General features: G+C 24.6%; 1 protein-coding gene across 3 annotated transcripts; it reads right to left on the bottom strand.

Annotated features, from left to right (window-relative positions):
• Positions 1 to 809: 809 nt before the first annotated feature.
• LOC122711588 (tricalbin-3-like) lies at positions 810 to 25,042 on the bottom strand. Of its 3 annotated transcripts, XM_043930513.1 has the most exons (21): positions 20,764 to 20,887; positions 19,746 to 20,208; positions 15,495 to 15,667; positions 10,314 to 10,564; positions 7,873 to 7,958; positions 7,236 to 7,428; positions 6,566 to 6,933; positions 5,883 to 6,108; positions 5,636 to 5,784; positions 5,442 to 5,477; positions 5,137 to 5,231; positions 4,897 to 5,070; positions 4,600 to 4,797; positions 3,621 to 3,890; positions 3,364 to 3,537; positions 3,077 to 3,275; positions 2,753 to 2,976; positions 2,308 to 2,527; positions 2,046 to 2,166; positions 1,748 to 1,962; positions 810 to 1,111 (listed from the first exon to the last, which is right to left on the bottom strand). In XM_043930513.1, the coding sequence occupies exons 2-21, from the start codon at positions 19,804 to 19,806 to the stop codon at positions 957 to 959; spliced, it is 3,588 nt and encodes a 1,195-aa protein (XP_043786448.1). In that variant the 5' UTR covers positions 19,807 to 20,208; positions 20,764 to 20,887; the 3' UTR covers positions 810 to 956. The 3 variants fall into 3 exon arrangements, with proteins under 3 accessions (XP_043786448.1, XP_043786450.1, XP_043786449.1); XM_043930515.1 differs by lacking the exons at positions 19,746 to 20,208; positions 20,764 to 20,887 and adding an exon at positions 24,798 to 25,042; XM_043930514.1 differs by lacking the exon at positions 5,442 to 5,477 and having other exon boundaries at positions 20,764 to 20,886.
• Between the last annotated feature and the right edge of the window lie 125 nt (positions 25,043 to 25,167).

The following is a 25,167-nucleotide window of genomic DNA, read 5'->3' on the forward strand; positions in this document are numbered from 1 at the left end:
ATTATTATTGTTATATATTATAATTTTTCTTTAAATTCTATTAATATTTTTTATTATAATATATTTTAATATTAGAAATATATAGGTATGATATTGTTATAATCAAATTCATTATATTTTGTTGTATTGTTATTGAATTTTTATTAAAATATATTTATATAATATTTAATAATATATTAATTTAATTAATTAAATATTGAATTTAAATATTGAAAATTCTCTTATTTTTGTTTAACAAAAATATATTTATAAAATATATTTATAAAAAGGCTAGTGCATGCATATGTGATATAAAGCTAATTTATTTATTATAATATAAATTATAATATAAAAATATAAAAAACTCAAAATCAAAAATATGTAAAGTATACATATAATTATGTTTTTGATTAAATATTTGAAAATAAAAATAAAAAAATTTATATATAAAAAAACAAAATTTATAAAACTGTAATTGTATGTAATTGTTATGTAATTGTTAATTTAAAAATATATTAAGTTGTAGAATTAGTAATAATAAAATTTTCAATATTTTATTAAGAAAAGAATTAAATATACTATTTATTTAAGAAAAAAATAAAATAAGTTTTAAATTTTACAAACATCAAAAAAATCTTTTTTAGATATTATGTAATTTATAATTTAAGAAAATTATCTTTCATAAGTTTTTTTCATAAATCATTTTACAATAAAAAGTGAAATATCTTATATGTATTTTATTATCAAATATTACAATTTTTATGTGAGATAATATTAATAAATTTATTTATGCATATAAATAAATATGTATATATGTACATGTAATAAAATATGTAAAATATAAAATGAATTTGTAAATGTTTATCACATCATGTTTTTTCAGAGGAAAATCTTTCAATTTGTACATATGTTTGGCAAATTATAATTTTTAAGAAATATATTTAAAATTGATTAAAAATACATAATTTTAAAGTATTTCAAATTTTTCCTATCCGATGTACCGACCAAGATCGAAAAAGTTTTTTTGTGGATTTATTCTTCATTTCTCTTCCATGAGCAATTTGTACTTCCAACGATGCTCCATTATTTAATGCCAACCATGTATGAATTTCATCAGTTGCCGTAGAAACACCTAAATATAATATAAAAAAATTAAGTAATTTATTAAACAATATATTTATAATTATAATTATATAATATATTTATAATATATTGTTAATTTTTAAATAAAAAAAAATTATTTATGTTAATGTTAATATATTGTGGAACATTTTTAGAAGATCGATTCAAAATAATGTAAAAATTAATATACAAAAATGTTGATCGAGACTTAAGCGATGATTATAATCAATGCTTTTTCTGACAAATAATATTCAAAACAAATAAATTCATCAGAATAGAAATAAATAAATTTCTTATGATAATAGTCATTGCATGCCTTCTGTTTTTCAAGTGTACGCTACGTTCCATAAATATTTCGAATTATTTATTTTTATTTAATTATTCATTAAAATATTGTTTGATTTTTAGAATCTATCTTCAAAAAATATTCTACGAATATTATATTATATTATATTAATATAATTGGAAAAGAAGTGATATACGTGAAAAATAAATAAAAAATGTTGTATGAAACTTTTTTATCTAAAGCTTCAAGAAAATTAATTTTTAAAATTATTGTTCTATTTTTATATTGATACAATACAATTGTAGAAACCTTTTACTTTGAGAAAAACTAAAACATAAAATAAATTAAATTTAAATATACCTAATAATTCATGTAGAGTGATGCGTCGGCTAGCTAATAATTCTTTACTAGCACTTCTGATTTCAAAGATTAATAAAGACTGTCTGGGAACATTATCACCTTCTATGTGAAAGTCTATACTAAATTGTGGATTAGGCATTGCAGGTAAAAGCCGAGATTTTGCTAATGTTTTACCACTATTTGTCGAAGATGTAATTTTATCTGGACTGGTACATCTAATAAATAAATGATTTTTATAATTTAAAAAATTATAATATTATTTTATATTAATATCTCTATTTTTTTCAATCATACATACATTTGTAGCTTAATTCTACAATATAGTTGAGCAATATGTGCGACATGAAGACCTTGTGCTTGTAGAACTTTACCTTCTATACCCGAATACTTTTCTTTAGAACCATTGACAACTTTCAATTCTAATTAAATAAATATATTAAATGATAAATTTTAGTTTGTTATATGTATGTTATGATATTATGTAATGATTTATTTATTGTATTATAATATAAAATTTTAAGAAATACATTATATCATATTACATATTATGATTTACAAACCATTTGGTCTTAATTTTAAGCGTGGACTAGGTTGTCTTATTCTGCCAAGCATATCAGGTTGTGATACAGCATGGGCTAAACCAGATCCTTGTAGAAGTTCCGTAGCATCAGCTTCTCCTCCTCCTCTAGGTTCCAAACTCAATGTTATGCCTTTTGATTCATTCTTCTCTTCTATATTTACTTCTGAACGAAATCTACGTAGTTTTAGTCCTCTTTTTACCTAAAATTATTTATAATATTAATTTTATTATCAAATATATATAACATATATTTTTTTCATCAAATGTATTACATTTGACATATAATAATAAATATTAATTTTAGATAATAGATTAGATAATCCTATATTATATTATTGTTTAATTTTGCTAATATGATAATTTGTATACATTATGTATTTTAAGAATATATATATATATATATAATTATTAATTATAATGATAACCTTTTGTTTCATAACACGAAAACTATTATATTGTGGCAATTTTTTGCCAAAACTTTGTTCCGGACTTGGAGTCAAACTGTTATGAGAAGATCGCCGTTCTCTTAATTTTGTTGTATCAGTTTCATCAATTACATCTGTTACAGATTCTGTAATAACTCTAGGTATCCAGGAATTTTGGGTTCCATTCATTTCATTGGAATCTTTACTTCCAATACTAGTTTTGTCTATTTCAGGTATTTAAATATTACAAATGATCAAAGAAATTTAAAATATTTGCAAATAAAACTTTCATATAGTATATTATATTTCTAAGAAATAATTTACCAGATTGACTAGAAATAATTGGTTTTAATAAAGTGACTGTACGCGGAGGTGGTGGTGGTGGTACGACATCTAAATGCAATCTCATTTTTGACTTTTCCATCGAAGGTCTTCTTATAATGTTTGACACTGTCTCGGGATTTTCAATATTTAATTGAATCGAACTTTCGCTAATATTGCTGGCTGCATAAGTACTTTGAGTCTAAATAAAAACGACAAAAAATCGATTAAATCGATTAAATTTAGAATATTTTATTCAAATAAATAATTAAAATAAAAATTTTTTATACCTCACATTCTTCGGATAAAACTTTAATTTTTAATTCTACAGATCCCGTTTTAGTTCCTCTTAACGTGAACCAATGGGACTGATCATTATTTGATAATTTTCTAATGTCATCGAGAGTCAATGATACTTTTCCAAGATAATCCTTCATACCAAAAGTATCATGATCCCATAATACCTGTACCAATAAATAAATAGATTATTGATTAATTATATTTATCATTATTTTATAAATGTATCATAAGAAAAAAGAAATCTTACAATATCCAATGTTTCGCCATTTCTAGGCAAACCCATAATAGAACTTTCATCCCAGCAAGGATTTAATGTTTTTTTCTTTATGCTGCTTTTATATTTAGTTTCATTATTTAGTTTTAGTTCACAGAAAGGATCGCTGAAACCATTTAAATCTTTTGCAACAAGATCTTTCGCGCGTATTAATGTCACTTCCATTAATCCACTTCCAGTGGAAAGTAAACTGGACACATCTGATGAAGTGGGATCCATATCCTTGTGAGTTAATAATAATTTCTGAATATAAAAACATATAAACATGTATAAGAGAGAGTAAAAATTAATATAATATTTATACTTATCATAATAGTTATAATCATTAATTATATAATCATCAGAGAATAATTCAATAATCTTGCTCAATATTCGTAATCATGATGATCATTTGAATGATTATCATGTATGTATGTTCATTACATTAAAAAAAATTGAAATATATATATATATATATAGTATAATTGAAATAAATATTTTCGATCAATTATCTTCATATAGATTATTTCAATTTAATTCATATGTCAATAATAAAGAAAGGTATATGAATTATATTATTAGATAAAATATTTAAAATAAAATTTATATACCAATTTATATATAAAGCAAACTATATTTGCATATTAAAATAAATAAGTAATTTTCTGAATATGTTTTAAAACTTTTTTTAAATAAAAAATAAATATATATTTTCTACAATAATATGTATATTATTATTATAAATAAATTAATTGTAATTATTTCATAATTATTGAATTAATCATGAACTTTGATTGAATGATTATGATTGCTTCTTGTAATTATTAATCAATTACTATTAAATAATATTATTATTATTTAATAATAATCATGATTAATAATTTTACATTAATTATAATCTTTAATTATTAATTATTAATCGTAATTATTATTAATTAATAATAATTATTAATTTATCCAAGATTATACTAACTGCCTGTTGCATCCATGGTAAACTGTTTCTTTTAGATTTTGGTTCATCATCTGATATTGGAAATGTTAAACTACTTCTTCGACTTGTCACCACTTGTTGTATACTTTTAACAGGATAGAACAATACAGAAATTATCATTGTCGATGTAACATTTGAACCATTTAGAACCAATTCTTTTCTAATTATCCATGTATTTTCCTGAAAAATTGTTTTAAACATTTATTCTATATAGATATATGTAATTATATATTTATCATTTATAAATAAATATAATTAAAAGCTCTTTTGCAATCTTACTTGAGATAAAGATAATATAGCTAGTCCTAACATGTCACTATCAGCCGATTTCGATATATTCCACGAATATACAACAAAACTTAAAGATACTTGAGTATAATCTTGAACAAGAAATTGTGCTCTTGATTCCCAACAAGGTGATGTAGTACTTTGAATGTAATGAGTCGTCTTCACCTGTAATATAAAAATACTAAATATTTAAGAAATTAAAAATCTGTTTTTTTAATAAAATAAACGTACCTTTTTACGATTGTTGAATAGTATACAATAAGGATTGCATTGGGAACTGTCGCTATTTAGATTTTCCGCTGAATGAATATAAACTACAAGTACTCCTGAAAATTATTTTCTAATAAATTAAATTATAAAGTAAATTATTACACGATATATGAAATCATATAATGCTACAAAAATCATGATATTGCTATATAATTCACAAAAATGGATAAAAAAAATTTGAAGTGTTTTAATAAAAAGAAACATTTAAAAATCATGCCCGAGAACTATATTCATCATCAATGCTACAATAGTTTTTTATGTTTTACCTGATTTTTGAGCTCGATTGGAATACTTTCGCGACACTGAAAATATTAGACAAAATAATACCAATAAAAATAATTATATTTCATAAGATTTCATGTTATGCTATTCGATGGATGTGACTTGTAATAATTCATTTACTTTCTAATAATTTCGATCATCAAAAAGATAATATGGAATATTAAATTCTCGAAATTACCTGATAAATGCGAATTATCTTCCATTAATTCTGGTTGTGGTAAATTTGGATCCAGTTTTGGTAGTGCAGTATATTCTAATCGAGCGTTGATATTTGGGATGTTAGCACTATTCCGGGATGGTTTCTTTTGTTGCAATACTGTTTCAATTCTTTAAAATAAAAATTATATAAATTATATAAGTAAATATATATTCTTTCAGATATATATTCTTGATTTTTTTTTATTTTAAATAATATGTAAACTTACACTTGCGAATTATCCCAATTATAAACTCCAAGTGCAAGTTCAAACTGAGCTAACGTGATGGTACTAACGAGTCGTTTTGCTTTTAATTTGATAGAGATTTTCTCGTTATCTAAGGCTCCTACTAAAAAAGATATATCCTCGTTCCACGTGGAATTTAAAGTAGCTGTAACCCGTCTTTGATCTCCCAATGTTACTACAAGCCATCTCATTTCATCTCCAATGGGGGCTATGAATCATAAAATATAAACTTTTTTATATATTTTTGAAATAACAGTTTGAGAAAATATTTAGAGACAATATTTTAAACGATATATTTTATTAGAATTTAAATTTTAGATATATTTTAAGAATTATATAAATTAACATTTTATTTAAAGAAATAATTTTAAGATATTATTATCAAAATTTAAGAAACTTCAAAAATATATGTACTCACAATTAGATTAAAAGAAATTGAATCTACAATTATTATGAGAATTCTCTTTGTATAAGACAACATAATTTTATTCATATCTTTTCATATTTTGTATCTTACTTATTTAATAAGTTAAATATTTCTAAATTAAAATTTTCATAAGCAGGGGAGTCATCATTTCGATTCAAACACATGCAAAATTAAGGAAAAATATTATAAAGATTAAATTATAAAGAAAAAAGAAGAGAACAAGAGGAGTGCTATTCACCTGAACATCCATTTTGAGATAGAACAACGGTAAGCACTCCTTGCGGTATGGAATTAGTTAATGAATCGAATTTAGGTCCAGGCCGTTCATGAGCTCTTAGATTCATTTCTAAGTGACCTGGATCAACGATCCAACTAGCCAGAGCATCCGTAACCACCGCATGAATCCACGTTTTAATTAAAGGCATTTCCATCATTTGTACCGTTTTCAGGATTCTCACGCTGAACCAAACGTCTGGTTTCTCTAAGAAGCTCACGCTTAAAGAGGTTGCGTGAGGAAACGGTGCATTGGAATTAAGAGTCAGAGTAGCGAGAATGGTACCAGAGAGAGACAGTTTTTCCACGGCCAGATCAATGTCCATACCAACCCTTTAATTCAAGATTAAATTTTTATTCTAGTTGAAAGTTATTTTAATTTCGATAATTATCTTTTAAACGAAACTTTGATTTTATATTTAAAATTGACATGATTAAATTTAATTTATTTGCAATTTAAATAATTTCTTTTTTAACACATTTATTCATCGTAATTAGAAAAAGTAACATTTTTAAAGCATTTTTGAAAAAATGCTCTTGAAGATTTAATTTCTCTCAATTTATTTATTGAAAATATATTGGAGTTTTAGTATGAATGAAAATATATGATTATGAAAATATGGATATATACTAACCCTTTACCAAATAATCTTGTTGTGATAAGCATACGAAATTGTTCGCAATCAAGTTGTATATCAGCTTCGATTGACAATTTCATTTGATCTGTTTGGCTATCAATATCATCGTCATTTGCATAATCTACAGTTCTTACTCGTGTGATATAAGGGGTTTGTTCTCCAAGCGTGAGTTCTCTCAATTCTAGCGGCCCTAGAATAATGTTTTCCATTAAAATCATTTTTCATAGATATGATAAAATTCTTTATGATGAATTTTCCAAATCTTATGTTCTCGTAAAAAATATATTTTTTTATACAAAATACAAAAGTGAACTATATAATATTTTCGAAAATTTTTATTTTTCAATGATATCTTCTTGTTATTTGGAATAATGATATTAATTTTGAACTCTCCATTCTTAGAATAACTTTCAATTAGAATAAAATAATTTTTAATTTTAAAACTGGAAGCAAAGATTTAAGAAAAATATTGTTAAATATTATTCTTTCAATGTTTTTATCATAAATTTTATTTTTTAACATTATTTTACATTAATGAATGTTATACTTTAAAGATCTTAAAACATAATATTCAATATTTTACTTTTATTTGAGAATAAACAAGTTCTTTTTAATGAAAGCTGTGAAAACTCACCAAGTATTCCAGGCTTAGCTTCATTTAGGATAGGTTCCAGTCTTTCTTTTGCTAAAGAAAATATACTGGCAGCACTAAATCTCCACCTACATATATAATAAAATTAAATATTAACGACAGATATTAACAAAAAAATAAAAAATATTTTAAAATTTAAGTTATTTATAATAATTATATATAAATAAATAATAACCAAAAATTAATTAATAATAATATTAAAAATAAATGTGTATATTTTATTTTATTAATTTCATCAAAATAATAATGCTTTATTCACAGATATTAATTTTAATCAAACTTAAGTATTTATTGATACAAATTTTCGTACCATACCTAAGTATATTTGAGCTAATGAAAATTAAAATATTATAATTTAATTATTTGAGTACTTATTGAGTGAGATTATATATATGATAGTAAAATAAAGTGAATTGTAAATCAAAATAACTAAATTTAATATAGGTATTAATAATAGCTTTATTTTCTGATAATTTTCAAGCTTTATATAATGGAAATATTTTATTTTTTTACTTCATTGATGTTTATACTGAATTTAATACTATTTTCACTTTATCTAATTTTCGAAAATTTCTCATGGCATTAAAAAATTAAAATTAATTTAAATTCAAGATCATTTTTTGTGTCTTAAATCTAATATTTAAATATTAATTAATAATTTATTTTTAACTATTAATTTAATTTATTACTTTTATAATACATTTTTCTTAAATTGTTCCATTATTATGTCAAATTGAATAAAAATTTTTGATATTATTTATGTAATGTCATGCTATGATACCATATGAATATAGATGTCTGGTTTATATTCCTTTCCCCATGGTATGGTAATGAATTTGTGTCATTATCGTTAGAGCGCAGTTAACTTGCATAAACTACTTCAAGTTATAACGCTACGTTGTAAAATATTTTACGGATCGTTTCCTTCTGTTTGTGTATCGTATTTACGGAAAAAATTGGAGTAGAACTGAATGGAATGGAAACAATTCAAGTAATTTTTTTAAAAGAAAAATTTACATCGCACAAGATTCATGTTTGAAACTTCTATATTATTGGTGTTTTCTACGTTATTAAAGATATTTTTTTTTTTTTATCCTTTGATATTTTGCTTGTTGAGAAAATATATCAATAATTCGACTTTGCCCTACTTTTCTCTATGCTTTGTTTTTCGTTATTTTTATATCATATAAGTGAGTAAGTTTTCTATTTTCCACTACTTGCATCATAATAACAGTTTTAAACGTGAAGGAACAGCAAGAAAGAGAAAAAGGGTTGCTCGGAAACAGCTTGAACAGGTCTATCAACTATCCAAATAAGTAGTATTCTTTCCAGATAAGCTCTCTTACGTTGTTTTACTATCTTCGAGATCTTAACAAACGAGAAAATGTTGGAGATGTTGAAACCATGTAGCTAGAATGTATGACAACAGATGCAACAATAAGTAATAATTTTTAACGTAGCTACATTTTTATTTCAATAATATTAAATCTTTTCTATTACTTTCTACGTCTTTTGCTTAAATTATTGCTTAAATAATAATACCTTTTCTGCAGCAATATCATTAATACAAAGATTTTTTAAAATGAATTTTAAGAATCAATATCTCGCTAGTAATAATTTATGTAAATTTAAATTTTATTATCGAATTGAGAAATGTTAAAAATAATTTTTTCGTTTAAAAATATATATATTTGCTAATTATATTTATATATTTATGTATATTTGTTGAATTTCTAAATACGTATATGTATGTTTTCTATTATTTACTCCGTTTGTTTTTATTTAGGAAATTTGTTAATAAGATTTTTAAACAAAATTTTTATATTAATATCATTGTATTTCAAAAATGAATTCTTTGAAAAATGTATTCTCAACAGTTATATTTGGAAAAACTGGTTTTAAAACAGCATATTAAAATACGAATGGAGGTCGGCTCTAAACCTCTACGGTTTTGTCAACTACACATCAGCAGTAACAGTATTCATACATACATGCAGTAGAGTACTAGTGAAACGTGAAAGGCAACGGTTATACACTCGAGGAATGTGGAATATTTACAAATACCTACATACTATTGATTCCTGAACTACGTTCGTTCACCTATAATACACATCTACAGAATTTAACAATTATCAAATCACGAATAAATGAATAATTTCGATTTATATTTGAACATAAATTAAATTGAAATTTTATGCTTATATTTGTTTATACGAAATTAATCAATACTTATAACATTAAGGCTTATTACGATAAGAATCGATAAAAATTTAAAGTATAAAAATTAAAATATTTTATTCATATACAATATGCACGGTATTTATATTAAAATTATTTATAAAAAAAATCAAATATTTAAGTTATACATAAAATAGAAATAAAAATTATGAGATATAATGAAATATAATGAAATGAATAATTACCATTTATTAAGTAGTAAACTTAGCCATTCAGCAGTTTCATCTTTATACAAAGCTCTTCTTCGACGTAGCCTAGCTAATTCACGTTGAACAGTTGACTCAAGAAGACGGGATATTCTTGCTTTAATTATTGTCGCTGCTAATGCTAACACTAGCACTAACCATGCTAGTGATAAACCTACAGCACCGATTATCCATGCAATAATAAGAGCCATTCCAAGATATAACGCACCACGAATGGCTTCTGCATCCCTCTGCAAAAAATAAATAATAGTTTGTATTGAAAAATATAGAATTATCTTTTGAAATAATTATATTTTATTAAAAATTTTATAAAGAAAAGTAGAAAATGATTCGTATAAAAAAAATTAAGTTTCTTAGAAGATGTTTCCTTTTTCTTATAGAAAAAAATACTGTTTCTTTTGTTAAAAGATTTCTTACGTTTAAGGAATAAATTCTTATTTCAATTTTGAATTCAAGTTTTTTTTAAATTTAAATTAATTCAAATTTTAAATTAATTAATTAAAAGTTTTCTTGTATGTTGAGATAAGAATGAAAATTGAGATATAAAAATTAAATCAAGATAAAATTCTTGGATTCGATTTAATCATTTATTATATTAATATAATAATTTTTTGATACTATTCACTAAAATGATCATTAAAATATTTTCTTTTCTTATCCTTAAAATTTTTTAAAGGATAGAATAGAATAGATATGTTTATTTATTAATAGATATTTATTAATAGAATGTAAAATATATATACATATGCAAAGGTACATATTATATTTCAACTTTATTATTTTTACATCCGGTTAAGAATGTACGATTATTACATTTTCTTTTCTTATTACATTTTCTACGAATATACCGAAGTCTTTCTAATAAAAAACGAAATAAAGCGAAAGTCGTACACAATAAAAAATCATTATTCATCTTTCTAAGATATAGGACATGATTCATGTATATTCACGCAACATCGCGTGCAAGTTTTAAGAAGTTTCTTTGGTGTCATGAAAAACACCATTAACTTAAGAGTGATCAAATCAAATTGCATGGATAAAAGCAGTTGATTTGAATAAAAATATTGCTCACGTTTTACATTTTTACAAATAACTAATAGAATATTAATATTTACATTATTTAATATTCAATATTATTTAAATGTTCGATTCGTTTCACCTTTTTTTAATTAGCATATAACAAAATAATCATGATCTTTTTAAAATAAATTATAGCTTTTATGTATGCACAAATAAGTATAAAAATATAGTATATATATATTTGCTATATGTAATCAGGAAAGCTTTAATTAAGAGAAAGTTTCATCGTAAAATCTGTAATAAATTTCTTTTAATATACTCGATTTAATATAAAAAAATTTGTGATTAAAACTAATAATCTTTTTATTATAATATTATATAATAATTATTTAACAAATTTCTTATTTTCTTCGTTATAAATATTTGAATTGACATTGTTTGTTATAAAACATATTATATCTCTATATAATATAATATCCCTATGAATCAGGAAAATATATCCACAGTATTCTCTGCTTGTAAAAGAAGAAGGATTACAGATTGTTACAAACCTATAATTTTTTTGAAAAAATACTTTTAAAAAGAAAGATTATAAAATTAAAAGGAAGAGAATATAATATACAAAGGGAATATAATTAAAAAAGAAAGATTAAAAACGAAAAAAAATTGTATAAGATAACTAAGAATAAAATATTAAATAGATCAACAATTAAATTAAAATTACAATTATAATTTTATTACAATATAATTTTAAATAAATTTTAACTTAAAGATTTTTCAAAGATAAAATTATTCAGAAAATTAAATGTTACAGAATTTGGTACAATGTGTACTTTCCATATCTTTTGATCTCATAAATAAACTTTGGATTTTAAGACTATAAAGAAAAATATATCATTGTCTCATATCGTATATTTACGCAATAGTAATACTATCTGTCCCGTCAAGAACGTAACATTTCATTAATTAGAAAGTTGTTCAATGCTAAGAGATCGACTTCGATCGTAAATCACTTGGTATTTCGAGAAGAAATCTTTGAATAATTTAAGTAAATACATCTCTGTTCCTCAAAACTGGAACATATTTAATCTACGTTTTTAACAATGATATATTCTTAATCCAAAATTTTTAATAATTTAAATTAATATGTATCATCAATTATATCAAATGTAGATGTAGATGTGGCTTATTAATAAAATTTAAAGAATATGATTTATGATAATTACTGATACAAATATATTATATTTTTATTATTTCTCATGCAATAAAATTTATCATTTTAATAATTTGTATACAATCATAATCATATTTTATGTATATATAAAATATACATATATCGGGACAATGAGACCGCGTAGCGTAAACGACCATCCAGAGCAATATTCTGGAATTTTTGAAAGCGTATCAGAGCTGACAAACATGTTACATTGCTTTTCAATTTATATCGCTATATATGTCTTTTATATTTGTATCATTCGTAATTACACAGACAGTGTGTGCGAAAAATATAAATCCCGGACAAGTTTCGAGACAATTTTCGTCATGTAAATGATAAATGACTAACAGTTAATAAAATACGATTATGTCTACATGTAAAAAAAAAATAATATTAAAGAAAAACCAAATTAATGAGAAATTGCAAGAATATTTTATGTTATGATTTATAAAAGATAAATTCTACATATCATACATATATAATCTGTAGACAATAATAATTTTTTCTTAAATTTTATTAAAAAATATTTATCGATTTATTCTTCATGTAGAATTTTATTAAAAAAAAATAAATTTCCAGAATTTAAGTATTTACATAAGATTTAATTTGTTAATTAACACAAGACTTTATTACATTAATTGAATATTATAGAATATATATATGAACATTATTGCAAATAAAAGTAACATTTGGAAAAAAGATCGAGTGAAGAACAATTTAAAGTAAGGTACTTTCATTGTAATTTCAACGTATTTTAAAATCGTTTATACATATTAGATATAGAGGATATATAGTAGATAGTATGAGGATATATATATATAACGTGTAATGTCGTTCACGAAATACGTTTTCTCAATAAAAATTACATTGTACAAAGAATGAAAAAGTTTCTGTGATACGAGTACTTTTTCTTCAAGGAATTCGTGCCTTAATAGGGAGATTATTTTTCTCCCTTTAGTGTCGACGAGGTAAGGAATGTAGCGATAAAAATCGCTCAAGAAATCTCACGAGTTCCGTTCCGGAAAGAGGTTGCTTGGTACATATTTCCCACGTATATAGACAATAACTTTTTTTTTTGCATCCATATCCACTCAAAAATGGAATATCGTATTGCACTTCGCTTAATTGGATGTGCTTGATTTATTATCATATTCTGATATAGACTATGAGAATTAAATTAAGTTATTGCGATTGAAATTATCGCGCAAAAAAAAAAGTAATTGAATATTAAGTGATATTGATTGTCCATAATAAAAGAAACAATATATTAGATGTGCACGTTAATTCGATATTATTTTAAAAATTTTTAATTCTAATTAAATTTAACAGTAATTTAAATCTATCTAAATTACATACTTAATAATTTTTAAGTTTTTTTCAGTAAAATAATAAATCTTTTGTTAATAAATTAAAATCATTTATCTTTTTTCTTGCTTGCATACGATAAAAATTTTATTATATCATTAAACAATTGGAAAGAATGCTTTCTACAATAATGATATTACAATTTAACATATAAAAAAAAAGGAATTTAATTTAATAAATTACGTTTGATGCTGTATTTACTGTTACCTTAGATAAAAATTAGATATTTTTTGCTTCCACAATAAATTATAATTCTTTTGTAAAGATAATTCAATTCCGCAACTGGAAGAAAATCGAGAAAATATGTGTTTTCAAATTACGATTCACCTTAAGCATCTACCAATCCCGAACATTTTCCGATGAACAACGCTATTGTGTCTTTTACCTTTGATGAGATTGACCATTCGAATCACGTAAATTCCGTCGAAAAATTCCTACCGTTACAAGAACACGGACCATTGGAACTATGTATTTGCGTGCAGAGCATTACATATGAAATGAAAATGAGACATGCAGCTATTCACAATTACACAGATGTCTCATGCACAATGATAACTTCGTATCATGACATACGTCTTTCCTATTTTTTATCATCGACACGTGTACACCTGTTTTTCAATCAATACTAATTTATGAAACTTTTAAATATTGATTTTCTATGTGTATGCATCTGATGACGCAAATTATACCGTTTTTCAGAATAACCACTGTTATGGTAGCTAATGTCCATCATAACAGTATTCTTTATTTCTGAATTATTTAGAATAATTTATAAATTATACATATAATATAAAAAGTATATATAAAAAATATGTATATTAATAATTTCAACAATCTTATGTATGCTGCATTATTAAACGAACGATTTAATATTCTAGCAGAAGCTATTGGTAATTAATATATTAGGAAATGCTATTAAAGGAAACGTTAACATGCTCATTAATTATATGGTCGTTACAGTAATATACTCCCGTAATCCGTTTTAGTGCATGAAATTTACGCCGAGTTGCATTAAGAATTTTTTATTGAGTAATTATTATAAATTTATTATAAGTAAAACTAACTGTACTTTGTATTAAATATATAAAAGATAATTAAGACATTAATTATTATTTATTTTATATAAAATTAATATTTTATCTATATTGTATTATGAATCATGTTTTATAAGATAAAACAAATTGTTAATTTAAACATTTATTATGCATCATTTTGATTTACAACACATGGATAATAATTTGATTGATACGAGTGATAATAAATTATTGGTATCACTGCAAAAATGAAAGATAACATGATCAATTTAAATTATTATTAAATTATAAAACTTATTTAATTAAAAGAAGTTTAAATTTACATAAATATATATAATATCACTATACAAATTACATACATCTCTTATATTAAAATTCTAATTTAAATTCTCTTTAATTCTAGCTTTAAAGTTTTTACTCTTTCTAAAAGATGACATAACATTATGTATGTAAATAATCTTGTCACACGTTTATACTATACAATTATACATGACAAATATAAGAATGTATAAAAAAATTTCTCACCTGAGTTTTCTGTGTAATAGCTAAAGCAAACTCTTCATCGGGAGCAGTATCTTCGGGGGTCATATTGGCACCCCCAGGTGCAACACCGTTTCCACCAGTATTGTTAATGGCTCTAGATAGACCCCCTATTGAACAATTACTTATTGAGTTTCCTCCAATGATATCTCGTTTTCCTGCACAAAAAAAAGAAAGAGAAAAATAAATATTAATCAAAAAGAAAAATAATTTTATCTTATCTAATATAATGATTTGAATATTAATGCAAATCTATATATATCAATATAATATCTAAAATAAATATAAGTTAATTAAAAAAAAATTTAATTCAATATGAAATGATCTATTGATCAAAACTGATGAAATTTTTCAAAATTTAATAATTATTATTGTTAATAAATTGTTATTACATATCAAATTTAAACTTGAACATATCATAAAATTAATATCATAAAATTAATGTCATAAAATTAATATTTGAGCATTGATTCAATTTTCGCAAAAGCTACATTAAGAAAATAGACAATCTGTCAATGAAGAATTTAGAACGGAAAATATGAGTATCAAAAATAAACCAAGAAGATATCAATAACGATTGAACTAACTTGATAATTATTATAATATATATTCAAATAAAAATATATTAAATCTAAATAGATATTTTATATTAATATTATTTATAAAAATTTACAAATTTATATAATTCTAAAAAATATAATACGTATATGATTATTTCATTTAAATATAATTAATCTCTAATTTTTGCAGTTTCACATATAAAATACAGTAAGATTGTCATCAATAGTAGTTTAAAGATGAAAAATTATAAGAAAAACGAATATTTTTCTTTCAGTGATAATTTTTTTTTTATAATTGCATTGTTAACAAATCATGATATCGTACAATCTTGATATTTTTTTTGTGCATAATGCTTTCCTAATCAGTATGCATATCAATTAATATAACTGGTAAAGGTGCAAGGACGAATACCAGACAATTAACGATACCGCAATCTACATACACGATGAATTCAGAACAGTCTTTGAGATATATCGCGTTTACTTGATCCATTTATTAACTCGTCCACCTCGATTTATGCTCGTCCTTTGAAAATGTCGTGTGAACCTTGTACATGAATCCGAGATTGAAAATTCTGATTTCTATAAACGAGATCTCTGCGATTTCTTTGGAAAATTAATATATTTTTTTTTTGTCTGTTGTATCTCTTTCCGAATGAGAAATTTAATATTTTAAGAAAGAAAGAGAAAATATATAATGAGATTTTATTAATTATGTAGATGCAAATTGTAGAATATGTATTAATATATTCATTAAAATTTTATCTGTAATTATTCTATTAACAAATAAAAATATAATAAATTAATTTTAACTTGTTATTTATTATGATAAATTTTAATTAAGATATTATATATTCAAATATTATATTTAGATTAAAAGATATTAATTTATACTTGTTTATGCTTGTTAAATGAAAACTTTCATTAATTTTAAATACGAATGCATGCATCTTTCTTGCATGTATCTTTCCTATAAATACCTTGAATATAAGATTGTATTATAATTAAAATAATTTATCCAATAATATATCTATATGTATAAATATATGTATCTAATATCAAGTCTTTAATATGATTTTTTAAATTTAATTAAAAGAAACAGTATAGTACGTGATATTCTTCTACAGTTTTTCTATTCTATTACAGGAAATACAAAATTTAGATACTGTTTAATTTTTAATTAATTATTATTAGAAATTAATTCATAAGTTTAAAGAAAGATTTGATCTTTTTTTTTTAATTTATTAACGCTAGGAATTTTAGATTTAATTAGAGATTTTTGAAAAATCTAACTTCACGATTGAAATGTCAGTAGACATGCACGACTTGATATACTTAAGAGTACGAGCAAGAATAATCGAGGACAAGACCTTGGCATTATAAGCATCCCTTGTAGAAATTGATACCATACCTTTCCAAATGTTATCGCATCTAACAATCGAGTTACAGAACTATTCAGAATCTACATTTTTTGAAATCAAGTAATTTCTTTTTTTTATAAATGTAATAAAATTACAAAAAAAAGATAATTGAAAATTAATTATTTCTACAATTATATTTAAATAATTTTAATTTTTAAATGTTCAAATTGAAACATTGAATTCCATTGATTTATTTTTATTTTTCTGCAATATTGATCTAATAATTAATGCTAATCCTTGATTTTGAATATAAATTATTCTAAAATAAAATCTTTAAAGTTAGTTAATATTTTATAGGCATAGTAATATTTACAGTGTGTATAATTTTTAAATTACATATATCTAAAATAAAAAGTGTTGAAGTAAATGAAAGTGTTTTTATTTCTTTTTTTTTTTTTTTTTGTAAAACAAATTTATGTATGTAGAAGTATAAGAATTTATTGTAATTACGTTGGATCGCACTTACGAGATACGATTTTTATATTTGTTTTAAGTGATATAATATTACGTTTCAGTTAAGAATCACTGCAGTATCCGCACTGATCATATAATACTAATATCGCGTGATTATAACCGCTTCTTTAAAACTTCACATATAGATATTTTGGTTTATATTGATCAAATAACGTAGATCATGCGCTTTCTATCTTTGATTCTACCTACCATAAGAAAGGCAAAACAATTTCATTCTATAATATTGGTTTCATGGAATACTATTTAGAATCTTTTGACATCGCTATAATCGTGTAAGTAACGATAATAATAACCAATTAATTTAATTAATTTAATTAATTGCTCATAGAATTGAATATATCCAACGTGAAATTTAATAACGTGTTACGCGAGTATTAAATAATAGACCTATTTGAATATAATGAACTTCAATTTCTTTGAAGTTTCGATATATGAATAATTATAATTTTGAAAATCAAAACATAATATAATTCGTATGTAAATTAAGTGAAATTTAAATGAAAGAATAATAATATTCATATTATTTTTTATAATATAATTTATATTTTCTTATAGATTGATAGATACAATTTATATCTTAATTCCTCTGATGATAGATAAATGATAAATTTAACACATGATATTTAATCTTTTCATATTAGCCTTAATTAATAATTAGATACATATGCTACATGAGCTACATATCTAACAATTTGGATATAAACATTTTAATTTTATACATTCTATTTTTTAATGATTAACATTGGCTGAACTACGATTTAGATATTAATTTTTATAAATAATTCCATGAGAAAGTAGCATTTACTATGTAATTCTCTTTAAACTTACATTTACATTATCTGCATTGTAATATTTCAAAAACAAAGCTGAAATCATATCAGAGGAAAATATCTTTCAATGACATCCTTTTTATAAATTAACCTACTTTATAGCGTATTTCATTTTTTCTCATTTATTTCAGTATTTTCATACATTTGTAATTTTAAAAGAAATTTCATTCTTTATCAAAACTGGTTAACTCTGTCTATCCTTTTCTATAATTTTCTATATTATTCCGTAATATAATTTCTTTTACTTATGAAAGAGAAAAGTTATAACGTAATAATAAATCTTTTTTTCATTCCAAAATCTGAAATTTACAGTAATAAATTATCATTTTTCTTTCATTATCAAACCATTATCAAAGCATTATTTTTCTTAAGTGCTTTTATAATTCTCTATATTTTTTTTATTTATAAAAAGAAAAATATAATTACTTATAAATTTTTTCCAAGCTTAAAATTTTAAGTGATAATAATAATAATAATAATATCACAAATAATGATTTGAAAATCAAATGCCATAAATATATAACTTCTATGTCACATGACTTTATAAAATTAATCTAAAACAATCTATCCTCTTACATCCTATTAATTTTTACAATAAATAAAATAAAATAAAGTATCTTCTTTCGTTTCGAGACAAATAGTTAAGAGAAAGTAAAACAGAATGAGAGATTAGTAGTCAAAAAAGGAATACAAAGGCACGTTGTTAATTCAGCTTGACTGATAGAAAGTCAAGTCTGGACGTTGAAACGGAAACGAACATTGAAATCACGAACAAATCCTTCGATCGTGGGAGAATCGTTATTAATTGGTCATGTATCTCCAAGAAAATCGGAGAGCAACAAGTTCAACAAAGAAGAATGCAGCTCGAGAAACTCGTACTTCTGTCTTAGTAATTACGGTACTATTGTTTTAAATGAGTGTTCACCTGGTGCCTCGACCGCAGTATCGTACCTTTTTTCAAGGATGCTCCTCGCTTCAGGTGCCTCGCCATGAAGCTGGAAAGTAGCTGCATACTTTTCTTACGATAGATTTCTTCTCCTTTTCAATGGGACAGGCTCACCATCGGTCACTTTTATCCCGATAAAAATTATCGATCAAAGATCACCACAGTAATCAGATATACGAATATTTTGTTGATCGATGCACGAAACAATTTATTTAGAGTTATTTAAGATGGACGATAAAGATTTTTTTTTTAACAATTTTTTAACCGATCTGAACAAAAGAATTTGGTAGAATTTCTTACGGTGCTGACAACTTGTACGTGCTCATCGTAGAGACTTTTTCACGAGATAACAACGATTAAAATGAGTGATTCAACACGAAATGTAAAAAAATATAACTTGAAATAGAAGTCGTGCGATGAGGTAATTCTTTTTTTTTTTTTTTTTTTTCGAAGGAACGAGTAGGGTTTCTGTTGTAATTATTTTTTGATGATGAATTCCTTTGAAATATTATTTTTAAAATTTTTGACAGTATTCGATTTTTCAACGGAAAGAATGGGAATATTTATTATTCTCATTAAAATTTTCACATCTAAATGTACATCCAACTTTTTGTAACATTAAACATTGTTAATGTTAAACGTTATGTAAGATTATGTAACATTGAAAACTTGAAAAATGTTGAAGCAAAAAAGTTTTTTTTCAAAAGGAATAAATTTGTATAAAAAGGAATGATTCTTTTACAAAAAACTGTATAGCTATAATTTTAAATCTTTATCTAGAAAGAGATACACAGATTTTGAAGAAAAAACAAGTCTTTTCTCAAATAAAAAGTATGGAAGAAGAATATAAACATTGAAAATTTACATTGAAAAATTAATCTCTCCCTATGTTAAATATTTCGCGATAAAAATTTCTCGTGAAAAGTAAAAACTGAAAAAGAAAATTCACTTTCATTCATCGTGTGAAAATCAAAACTGTGAATCAATCAAAAACCACTAGGAACAATTGTATCGTAGAATCACCAAATATTTTTTTAATTAAAATCGATCGATATTTTTAACGCAAAATCCGTTTCTCATGGCACCAAAATAATCGAACTCGAATGACGAAGTTCGTATTTTCGGATTTTCCATTGTTGTCAGAAATAAATTGTACTTAAGTACACCGATGCTTTTCTACCGGCACACGGGCTCGTACTGAATGCGATCAAATTGTTGGTACCGCGGATGCTACCGACCATCTGTTTTTCTCGGAAATTATTGGTTATATTCGCGCTTGCGCTACCTTTATCACGGTGTACAAGTGTATTATGGGCCTGCGATTGATTAGAAATATATTGTTGAAATGTGAAGGATTGGTTAATCAAGAATTTGATGTTCTACTTTTTTTTTCTGTACAGAACTTATGCGTATCTTGTCACTCGTTGAAAGAAGATTTATTACTTTTAGAAAGATTTTCGTTCTTTTTTTTTTTTTATTCACGACATTATTTATTATTCATCTTCTACTAATATTTTTATTTAATATTTCAGCTGATAAGTTTTTCTTCGTGCAATCTTTTTTTTCTTGAATTTTTTTTTAAACATGAATTATAGTTAGAAAAAAACACGTGTACGTGTATTTTTTGATAATTTTTTTTGCAAAGATTTCTTTTGAATATTTTTTAGAAATAATTTATTTAGCTCGATTTAAAAGAAACTTAAACATTTAAATTTTCTGTCATTAAAATAGTTTATTAAAAAATTATTCATTAAATAAAATTATATATGAAATTTAATCATTCTATATTTGATTTATAACTTGTTTAATCCTTTTACATACAGACTATATTTTTCTTTATTCATTCATCTGTAAAAAGATTCTTGCAAAGAAGTTATTCGTGTATGAAACTTCAAAATAAAAAAATGACGAAACGTATAAATTCGAAACATGTTCACACATTATTTATTACAGTTAGATCAATATCATATGCATGATATAAGAGTGCATCAGTATATTACGCCTTCACATAAGATCTGTGGCTCTAATATTCACAATTCCAGTGCATCATTGTTTAATGGCAATATGCATGTAAAATGTAATCTAAGATATTGATAATATTTATAATTTCGATTATCGATATGATAAGAATAAGAAATCAAAATTATAATATCTTTTATATTTATTTGACAATTTCGAGATTTTTAAATTGAAAATGTTCCAAATAAAAAATTGAGATCACTTTCCATTTAAAAATTCAAATCCTCTTTTCGTGTAATATGAATAAATGATCTTAAATTTTTAAGCGACAGTATTATACAGTATTTATATAAATCAAATGACACCATATGAAAAGTTTACCTCTGAAAATACCATGATCCATTTTTTTTTTTATTCCTCACGATAAATATACGTTCCAATCCAATTACTACGTTACAACATGGCCAAGGTAAAAGTAATTATATCGACGATATATCACGTTACATTCATGCATGTACGTATGAATATCCATAAACGAAGTCCAATAAATCGAAGGAATGAATGAGCCAATGAATGACGGTGTATTAAGTTTTTCCATGAAAATAAAGGACACCCGCCCTCCCCAAGCAAGTGGCATAATCTTCTACGGGATTAAAATTAAAAAGGAGCTAAATCATTAAGATCTTTTGTGAAAGATATCGGTGAAATGACTAATGATAGTAAGAGCGATCCTCGTCAGATTGTGGCGTTGCCTTTCAGGCTACCAACTCTCGTCGCCGACCTCTCTTTTCCTTCTCTTTCTCTTTTATTTGTTTCTTGGCCAACATCTGTCTTACGCGCCATACCTTACTATGCCGCATTACATTGCCACAACCCGTACATAACGTGGCGATCCGACGAGTCCGAGTTTATGGTGCAAGGTGCACCGTCTGCTTCGAGAATTTCAGAGAATTTCTGAAGAGAAAAAGCACTTCAGGGACGTACACTTGGTCACGTGACGCCCTGTGTTGATTAAACGATAGAATCGATAATAGTTTTTCTTCTTCTTTCATAAAGAAAACTTTATAAACGACGACCGAGCCTCTAATTTCAGCGGTTCATTCAGGAATTCCACGAATTTCAGAAATCAATTATGTATCTCAATTTTTTATTACTTTTTTTTTCAACGATTCAATGGAAAATCATGTGTTTAATTCATTTGTTGAAACTTGTAATATTTAATCATTAGATTGTTTCAATAACTTATCGTTCATTCGATGTTTTACAAATTTTAGCAATATAAAAGCACCAGATTCGAAAATTATATAAAATAGTATTTCGAAACTATAATATTATCGCAATTATCATAGTTACTTATCGGTGTATTTACGATTGTTATATTTAAAAAAAAATCCGGAATGGATCAAGAAGATATCTGTGTGTGATATCGTAAATAAAAAGATATTAAAAAAATTTTCGTTTTCTTCGAAGATTGATTGAATATATCTAATTTATATTAATAAAAAAATATATATAATGGAATATTTATGGAAAAAAAATATTTTCTTTGTCTAATAAAATGTTCTTACATACGTATATAGGTATCTTAGGGGACAACACCTTTTACAGGGTTAAGTTATTCAGAGTTAACTTCAAGTTCTTTCTGAAACCTGTTCTTGTTTTGTCGAAGGAATCGACGCCCTGACTAGCTTCCTATTCTGAACTTATTTACATATTTATACAAAGGTACATACGTGTGACTTGCGGGAGATATGCACCAGTTTACTTTCTACGACGAATGTTACCAGACTTCATTTCTAAAATTATCCACCGACTATTCGAGTTTTTTCTTTTATTTCTAAACTGTTGAACTGTTGGACTAAAATAACACCCACTATATTATTTATTTAATAATAAAATTTGCGTTAATTAAATAGCCTTCTTCTAAAAAAACGAATCCCTAACAATAGAGAGAGTTCTCACGTTTTATTCTAAAAAGATAATTTTTTCTTTTATTGAATATAATAATAAAAAGATGAAAAAGAAAAGACTTCAGATGCAGTTTATGTAGAATATATCAATTAATTTTAAGAATAAAAATATCGTTGGAATTGAGTTTTCTCGATAATGAAGTTACGTTTTTAATTCTTTTTTCTTTTTTCTTTTCATTTCTTCAAAAGTAATCATTGCATAATTTCTTTACACGAAGAATGGAGTGAAAATATCTTTAATCTTCTGTCATGTTTATACTATTTAAAAACGGACGAAGTAAATAGACGAAGAAGAAAAAAAAATCATTGAATGCAACTTAGGAATAACAATAGAAATGACTTAATTAGCATAAGAATTTCCTGTTCGCGATACTAACTTTACTATTTTCTATTTCTTCTTCCCTTTAACAATAATCGTTGCACAGTACACGCAATTGCGTGAAAAGATTCTCGATCTTCTGCCATATTTAAACTATCGAAGACAGTAAATAAAGGAGGCAAAAGTGACATTGAATAGAACTTAGAAATACCAAGAAAAATGAGTTAATCACCATAAAAATTTTCGCAATACGCAAATATACTATATTTAATATTTTCTTTTTTCTGAAAAAAAAAATAATAAACTTTTTTTGCACGGAACAACAAGTGAAAAATATTGCGCCTACCTTAATCGAAGTTAAACCAATTTCATAAATTACACGAGCCACAAGCGTAATTAATCTTTTCGAATATATAGTGAAACACGATGATGAGTAAAATTCATGTGATAATAACACGTGCACTAGAAAATATATATATATAATATTCGTGTTTCGTGCAGCATGTCGATTTTATACGTGATTCTAACGATTCAATGCGCGTGACACACGCGACGCTTTTCACTATATGAACAGTGGAAGAGCGTTTAAGTCATTAACGAATGCAGTTTCTTATATTTTCTTATTTTTTTTTTTTTCTTTTTTTGGATAACACGTTGGATAACATAGAAATATTTCGAACTTTCACAAATGTCATATTTGAATCATTTCATGATTCCACAAGCGGAAGCGCGTTTTCCACGACTTTCGTTCCGTGCGACTTAGTGTTCCATTGACATTATAATTAAAATCAAAAGGATGATATACGTACCCTGACAGGATGATCTATCTAGCGCGGTTAGGTGAAATCGTTACTCCACGTGTGTATGTGTGTGTATGTCTGCGTGTGTGTGTGTATCAATCACATTTCCATATAAAAACTGTTTTCACCGATCATATGTACAGTTCGATGACAATGAGCAAAGAGACGTGAGGAGATCGATTTTCTTGCGTGAAAATGATCATGTATAACCAGTCAATGCATCCATCCTCGTCCACGAGTACAGCAACACTGACCTGCCGTCACGAGAGGAGAGCGGACCAGGTAACAGAACTCTCTCTCGAGTGTTCCCTTCTTGTATCCTCTTTCTGCTTCACCGCTTCTCCTTCTTTTTCCACCTTCTTCTTTCCTTCCTTTCTTC

Source organism: Apis laboriosa, unplaced genomic scaffold, assembly GCF_014066325.1.
Source record: "Apis laboriosa isolate Shangri-la unplaced genomic scaffold, ASM1406632v1 scaffold173_cov153, whole genome shotgun sequence".
NCBI lineage: Eukaryota > Metazoa > Arthropoda > Insecta > Hymenoptera > Apidae > Apis > Apis laboriosa.